General features: G+C 37.2%; 1 protein-coding gene across 1 annotated transcript; it reads right to left on the bottom strand.

The window, feature by feature from the left end:
- Window positions 1-3: 3 nt before the first annotated feature.
- On the bottom strand, window positions 4-5,624 carry LOC109859251 (heparan-sulfate 6-O-sulfotransferase 3). Its single transcript, XM_020437299.1, has 4 exons — window positions 4,955-5,624; window positions 3,832-4,235; window positions 3,260-3,439; window positions 4-2,132 (listed from the first exon to the last, which is right to left on the bottom strand). The coding sequence occupies exons 1-4, from the start codon at window positions 5,466-5,468 to the stop codon at window positions 1,815-1,817; spliced, it is 1,416 nt and encodes a 471-aa protein (XP_020292888.1). The 5' UTR covers window positions 5,469-5,624; the 3' UTR covers window positions 4-1,814.
- Between the last annotated feature and the right edge of the window lie 2,741 nt (window positions 5,625-8,365).

Raw genomic sequence — 8,365 nt, forward strand, 5'->3', positions numbered from 1 at the left:
TGAATAAAAAATATATGTTTGTATACTTTGAAATATATTTACAAAATAATTCGGAATCTACGCGGAGTTTTTTCTTTTTGCTTAGTTTGTAATGTGCTGCTATACCGGCACAAAGTAATTCTGAGAAACGCGTTTTCACTTTGTTTAAAGTGCTACAATAATACAAAAAACTGTATAATGCGTACAAAATCTACTGAACGTCATCTTATCGTCGATACTATTATCGTGATTTCTCTCAGTTTTTTAAAATTTTTATTAGAAATAATAGTATCGCTAATTTTTGAGATCGCACGCGTTTTCTTCTTACTCTCTTTGTAATCGAAAACAACTTCTCTCCGTATACCGCTAAAATATTTTGTGCAACAACAGTTTAATGGCATTTTTTTTAGTGTTATTTTATATATCCGGGATATTACCGTAAAAATTCAAAATATCTCAAACAGATATATAAAAAATAAAGATTAATCGATACTAGAATTATTATTTAATAATTCTTCCGAACCGCAGTTCGAATTTGTGTTTTACGACTGACCCTGGGAAAAATCTGTGCTTATTTCTCTGTGAGCCCAAATACATTCACATCACATTTAAGAGAATAACTTCTAATTTGCAATATTAATCAAACTTACTTAGATCCTACTAACGTTAACTCACGAAAAGTTAGATTTTATTAACCACATTTATAAGTTTGTTTTTTTTTTTAAGAGACAGTAACTTCGCGATAATATTAGAACTTTTTTAAACGAGCCTTCGTAAATACAGCGAAAAAAACGAGAATATTTTAATTTTATCTTGAAACTTTTAGATATTACGTAAATGTTTTTACTGTATTCCCTCGTATAATACACGCGATATATTATGATATACAAGAGGGCGATCAAAAAGGTCCTTGGGAATTAATTCTCTCAGACGGAAACTAGACATCGTGCGACGTCGTCACACATACAGGAAGTGTAACCCACGTGTCGTCATGAATTATAGCGCGTCGAACACGGCGCGATGCTCATTAAAACGGAAAAAAAACTTACTCTTTTACTTATTATACATTTGTGAGAAGAAGAAGCGAAGAATTGTGGACTCGTTTCAAATTTTAAACTAGTAAAATTTGATGCTGCGTGATTACGCTTAGAAACTCAGACTCCCTATTACGGGAACCGTTTGATCACCCCTCGTACACATTGAATTGAGATATATGCGAATAGAATTAGATCACCATGTGCTGCGAATTTGATTATGAATGAAAAAAAAAAAATGAACGTTTATATAAATGATCTATACACAAGAATATATTATAAATAAAATCATCTAAGCGACTTAAACGTACGTATTTAATCCGAAACTCATAAGTTGGCGATTATGACGTTTATGATTTAGAGTGATGTGTATTATAAAAACTTAGCGATTGTGTAAAAACGCGACTGTTTGTATAATTATAAACAAAGATACTTGTTAAAGAATGTTAGCTGTTTATGGAAGAACCTTGAGATTATTTTCACGAGTCATTTTTCTGTGACTATTGCGCGCATAGCGAGTTTTAACTTTGTTGACGGAATTCTATACGTCATTCCTAGTATACTTGGACATACCGTCCTCGGAGTTTTTCTTTGGTCTTATTCAAGTATACACATCTGGTATACTTGCGTTTTACACTTTGCACAAATAGCTGCGTAGCGATTCAAAGCATTTAAAATGGGGCACTTCCTTGAGGATGCTTGAAATCCAGAATGTTGTTTTTGTTTGGCGTCGAACGAGTTGAGAGTTTCAATAGAATTTAATTATTTTTGTTTTTTAATAATGTGTGTTACTCACACTCGTTAATCGTTATCCGTGGTATCCTCAATTACGGAATCCCAATTGAACTCTGTGGCGCTCTGTCTCGACGGCAGTTCACCGAGGTGTTGAAATCGTTGTACGAAATATGGATCACGATCTCTAAGCCGTTTAAACCGCTGAAAGGCGAGATTCTTCGCGAACTCGTAGAGCTCGAGGTCCAGATTGTTGAGCCTGCGTACAGCCTCCAATTGTTCCGGGCTAAGAGTCGCCATCGTAACCGCGCTGAGTGTCGCGTTGTGTTGCTCGAAGGCAATCGCAAATCGCATCCCGAACGTTTCTTCGAACGTGTATTGCCCCACCTGATTGTGTGTAATTTAATTTATGAAAAATATATATCTTCGCTATAGAAAGAGATACACAAATCATAATATCATTAACTAAATGTTTTTTTTCTCTTTAACTTTCTCTTTCACGCTCGTATATCGTCACTTCCTACGTGTAATTACATAAATGTCACACACACGGGATTTTCAGTTTATTGCATAGTGACATTCAGAAAGTCATGTTCTTTATGGTCACCAAATATGAAAAAAAAAAAATATTCATAAGTAAGATAAAAATTTAAAACCGAAAAATCCATTAACTAGAGAAACTATATGAAGCTTTAAACTTTTAAACTGCTATCCTCTAAAAATTTGCGTTTTGGAGTTACGGGATTATACGTAGGGAGTGACGATATATTGCGTATGTATTTATGTGTTTTTTAGTCAACTTTATAGTACAATAAACTGTTTCTTGAATATATGATTAATTGTAGAGATATTAAATGTAAAGATCAAGGCAAACAACTTGCAAAGTAGTGTCACAAGTCACAATGATAAAAAAAAGCTCATTATCTATGATGCACATCAAGAAATTTACATGTCATTACAATAAGAAACAAACTGTTACGTTGTTGAAAACTTGTATAAAATGCTCTGCTTCGTTTGAAAAACTCATTTTTTTTTTACACTCATCCGCGTATCACATTCATATACGTGTATTATTTATGTAATACAAAAACTGATAGAAAAACTATATAAAATATAAAACAAATTGCACACAAAGGAAGTTGTTTCTTAATATTTTTTGAGCGAAAAAACGTAAGAAAAATATTTAAAAAATAGTTGACATAAAAATATATAATAAGAAATCGAGAGAACAGCGGATAATTTATAGAAGAAACCATCTGCTTATGTATCACGTGTTAAGGGGAACTCGTATAAATATTTACGTTTAAACGTCTATTCTTAAGCAGTTAGACCATGAACGTGATGTATAAGAGCAACAACTATGAATAGTTTGAAATTTATAAAAAATGTGGTTTGTACTACTAAATTTTTTTAACTGGTCTCTCTAGTGTGTAACAATTTCATAATAGTTAAAAATATAAAAAACATATAAATAAAACTATAATTCATTAAGTCTTCAAATGTATGTCGCGTACCTTCTGATATTCAGTCAACATGAAGAAAGGCATGTATTGCAAATTGTGCTTGGCACTGGCCAGCATTAAACGATCTCTATCGGCACTGCTCAGAGTGGAGTTGTAACAGCCAACTATCGATAAATCCGCCAACATTCTGGTCTGACGATTGCTCGCCAGATTATAAGGGCACGCCATAAACTGCACAGATATAACAATCGCATTGTTATTTCCAGATTTCTTTCTGTCCTCTAATCGGTGCAAATATATTTCTTTCTCTCTTTCTCTCGCTGGTCCGCTCTTCGTAATAACATCTTACAAGCACAATGAATTTATTGTGAAAGTAAGAGCACGACAAAATTATCGAACAGGAAGAAGCGTTTGAAAACAAAATCCGGTTTTAAGATAAGGAAAATTTCTTCTTATCTTAATGTGTTTCTAGACAGAGAATAATACCACACAGATAAACAGCTGTGCCACAATTTATATCTCAAAAAAAAAAAATTATCAGACATATAATGAGCTCAATTAACTAAACGTAAGATACAGTGTTTTTATGGTCGATTAATTTTCATAAAAACACCAAGACTTACTTGTTCCAAGGTGACGCCTTGCCAACTGGGACCGTTGTAACACTGAGGCAGATTCGCCTGAGTACCGCCGCACCAGTGACGAGCACCTCTCCACGTAGCGCCTCTTTGCACGTGCTTGAACTCGGAGAGATATCTCGCGACGGGATCCCTTATGATAGTTATGTAAAAGTAACGGCGCTTGATACCGTCACCTTCGATTTTGTTCAGCTCGGTGTCCACGCAACTCGTTAATTCGGTCCAGTCTGCGTGCAGACCGCACTTCCAGCCAGTCGAGTACCGCGAGAATAGCCAATTTTCATTACGATTTGGACGGAAACAGAAGCAACGTTTGCGTCGTCGTTGACACGAACACGGTCTTTGCAAGTCCAGGTCCCGAACCAGATGCTTCCCGAACAGCGTCCCACCTTTCAACAAGAAACAAGAAAAATATTTACACACAAGTTCACAACATTTTTGTTAATACATTTTGCAAATTTTTGCAGCAAGTTACGTCAATTAAAAAATATGTAATTGTGTATAATTTTTAGTGTGTAATTTTAATTTTTAAATTTCTTTTATTAAAACTTTTGCGACCAAGATGATATTACAACAACACGCACTTTCGCCAAAGGAAAATGTATGAATACATGAAGGAGAAAAAAAAAAGGCGAAGAGGATGCGGACACACAGCATACTAAATAACTTGCATCCCTGAATTATTCTCTTTCTTTCTTTCTTTCTAAGACAGAACTCCTGGGGATTTGAGCGCATCTGATGAATAATGCAATAATTCGAGTACATACATTGGGGTTTGGAAGGGAAATAGCATTGTTATTTTATTCTCGTTTAAGAGCCTAACGTCTCGGATTAATGCGTATTTGAGGAAAACACTTCGGTACATGTAAATTATAATTTTATTAATTTTACGAATTGACTTCTCTCATAAAAAAAAAAAAAAAAAACAATTTGTTTACTTGGTTGATCATGAATTGAAAAATGCAGATCGATTTGTGAATTTACGTAGCCCTAGCAAATTTTGAAAATAAAATCTTTCGAGGGAAAAGCCAAGACAATCGTTTCCCTAATTCGCGAACGATTCAGAATGACGCGGGGGGGGAGGGCAACTTTCTCCCCTCGTACTGACCAGTCTTCTGTATGTGCAAGAAAACCATGACGTCGTGAGCGTTGATGTCAAACTGGAAGGTGTCGTTGGCGAAAATGTCATCGTAACCCAGACTACCCTGGATGCTCTGCAGCTTGAAGGCAGGATGCACCGAGAGCAGGCCGTTCTTGTCGAGTTCGACCGAAACGGAAGACAGTGCTGCGGCTAGAGGTCCGGCAAGACCCTCGGACACCCTCACGGACTCCTTGATCTCGCGGCTGGTCAGGGCGCACACGTGATCCGGACAGAAGTAGCCCAGGTAGACGATTCCGGTGAGCGCCAGACACAGGCATACCGCGACAATGCTACGTAGCCGTGCCCTGCGCGTGTGCCGCGACTCCATCGTCGTCGTCGTCCTCTTCGTCGTCGCGCACCTCTCGTCGCATAAGTTCTCTACCTGCGCCTCCGCTTCCCTGTCCGGTACGATGAGCACTGTCAGCTCGCTAATAGTGGCGTCCACCTTCGCATCGGTCTCCGCTCGTCTGCCCATTATCATTCCCGCCACCCATGTCGCTCGATCCCGTGGTAGTGACTTCCTCTGACCGCTTCCTTCTTCGATGGACACGACAACGACGCGCACCGCCGATCGCCACCGATCGTCGCACGCACGCGATCAACGATCTGAAAACGATCTCGGCGCACAATCAACAGCAAACTGCTAACTTGGAAACTAAGAGAGAAAGCTCGACGTGTATATTAAAATCGTTACCAGCGTGAGTAGCGCCACATACAATACGGTTTGCTAAAGCCGCATATCACGTATACGGTAGATACGGCAGTTTGCATAGTTTGCAACGATGATGCAATCGAATCTATATTTTGATGATATTCGCTTCCAGAAAAATCAATAAAAATCTGTTTTAAAATAACGTAGAAATACATCAGCAGCTCTGCGAACGTGTAATTAAACATAATAATAAAGAGCCTCTTAGAAGAGCCTTGTTAAGAGCAATAGACATTGAGGTCTGTGCTTTTGACCTGAACTGGCTGCAGAGTTCATCTCTTTCACTCTACATTGAAAGAAGAAAGATAAACTCTGAACTAGTGTTTAGCCAGTTCAGGTCATAGACGTATAATATGTCTGTTCGTTTTACTTGAACTGGCCGCTCTAGGTCAGAGTTTATCTTCTTTACTCTACGTTGGAAAAAGAAGGATAAACTCTGACCTAGAGCGGCCAGTTCAGGTAAAACGAACAGACATATATATAGACTGCGCGTTCCCTACCTTTGCCATGTTAAGAAAATGTATTCAACGCGGAGAGAGAGAGACAGCTGGTGTTGAATAGTAGCCTCATCTTTGTCTAGCGAAGTAGTGGGGTAAATGATAGACAGAGAAAGAGTTACTATTCAAAGTATGTTGTCTCTCTCAACGTTGAAGAAGACATCTTTTCAGCCAAACGCGCAGTCTATATATTATACGTCTATGGTTCAGGTAAAAAAAAAAAAACAGACCTCTTGTCGCTCTCTAGCGAGTTCTCTACCTGGAGAACGTTCTACCTCTACGTTTCAAAATCCTCTCTGTCTTGGTAACAAAAAACTATAGCACACGTGACATTGAAATATGGCATTTTGGTAATCAAGGTGGGATTTTGGAACGTATGTTACAGCCTGTGCGAACACTGGAGCCAATGGGTGCGTTCAGACAACTCGACGGTTGAGAGATCATCACTTATGATAGGACTGTTCTTCAAATGATGAGGTTCCAAAAGTATGATCCAATCCGAAGTGATTATCTCTCAACTGTTGTGCAACTGTTGAGTTGTCTGAACGCACCCATTATTTAACTGGTTAAAAGGTCACATATTTGATTTGTTCATTTTCGTTGAACCGATCATACCAGTTGACTACAGTTCATTTTCGCTGAACCGATCATACTGGTTGATTTTTATTATTCTAATTCATATTTGCAAAGAAAGGCCTGGTTTATGCGGGCAAATAAGGCCTTGTTTTGGCCTTGTTTATGCGGGTAATAACTGTTAATTTATGCCGGAATTTGGTACAGTTCAACTATATGATTTCAATGCTTCTGTTATATTCTGTTATGCTTCCGTTAATAAACAGAAATATTAAAATTTTAGGCCCGCATAAACCAGGCCAAAGAGACGAAGTTTTATTCTGCTCCACGATTGCTCGTTACTTTCGATACTTCGATATTTCGAGATGTCGAATCGCGTTAAGGCTTTGACAACATAAACTACATAGATAGTAGACCACAAAAGCAGAGAGAAGACTGAGAGCGGCCATGCCATTGTTGTTTTTTACGATTTCCAGCCGCTACTTTCAGCGCTACTTTGTGCACGAGTCCAAGTGTCAAATCGACACCCTAGCCGCTCTCCGCAGTCTTCTCTCTGCTGAAATACAAAATCATAAAACTCAAAAAAAAAATAAATAAACACGAAAAGATATAGATAATATAATAAACACGACAAAAAATAGATAACATAACAAATATTTAAAAAATAGATAATATACTAAACATTAAAGATAATAAACAAAGTTAAGGTCTATTATCTTTCGCAAAATAATGACGATATTCTAAAGCTTTGCAATTTCTGGCGCAATTCAAGCGTCAATTTTGACGCACAAAGGAGAAACAAAACTGTTGCTTTAATAGAATTTGAAACATCGAGAACAAGTGGCTTTCACAAACTAACTAATACGTTAGGTACAATCATTTTTTATCGATATAACATAATGTTCAAAACTTTAATTTTACAATCACCAAACATAATAACTTTCCTATTTCTTTTTTACTTTTTCAATGACAACTTTGAGACTAACTGTTATAAAATCTTATTGTAAAACAACATTTATATTACTTCACCTTGCATTTCCAGTGTGTGTATCTTTATTACATATATATCACTATCTTTCAAACCACGAAATTTATTAAACTTGTATGCTCGATATTTCAAAATTTGTAAAATCGACCGTTACAAAGAAAGCGAACAGACAAAACTTATCATCATGACTAGGTGACTGATATGTCACGTAACATATCCGATCTATAAAACCGAAGTAAACTGCTCTTAAATTAGATACTTCTTTCACGCACACAATAAAACGAATGCGCAAATACACATGAGCGTACGTATATGTACTACTTATGCACGCATGCGAATAGTGCACGACCGACTAAAACCTACTACATCAACCACAATCGTGCATAAAATGCATGCACGTATTGCACATATGCTTCTGCTGCAACACATATACTTATACTGACTTTACACGTAAATAAAACAAACGCAATTTTTTTTTTTTTTTTTTTTACGAGGAAAAATGCCCCCGCACACCCTGATCCCTTCTGAGGGATCACCATATCCCAGAAAAAAGATCAGGGTAGTGTGGGACTCGAACCCACTAAAAAACCTCGGGGATCGAACGCAAACGG

This window comes from Pseudomyrmex gracilis, unplaced genomic scaffold, assembly GCF_002006095.1.
Source record: "Pseudomyrmex gracilis isolate BER0280 unplaced genomic scaffold, ASM200609v1 scaffold_251, whole genome shotgun sequence".
NCBI classification, from domain to species: Eukaryota; Metazoa; Arthropoda; class Insecta; order Hymenoptera; family Formicidae; genus Pseudomyrmex; species Pseudomyrmex gracilis.

What these genes read in the sequence shown, in the direction of transcription:
- LOC109859251 (XM_020437299.1), bottom strand. Translation starts at nt 5,468, where the DNA reads ATGATAATGGGCAGACGAGCGGAGACCGATGCGAAGGTGGACGCCACT. An exon ending in AAGGCGTCACCTTGGAACAA is followed by an intron (nt 3,440 to 3,831) that starts GTAAGTCTTGGT and finishes ATATCTGTGCAG; the next exon opens with TTTATGGCGTGCCCTTATAA. An exon ending in TGTTGACTGAATATCAGAAG is followed by an intron (nt 2,133 to 3,259) that starts GTACGCGACATA and finishes ACACACAATCAG; the next exon opens with GTGGGGCAATACACGTTCGA.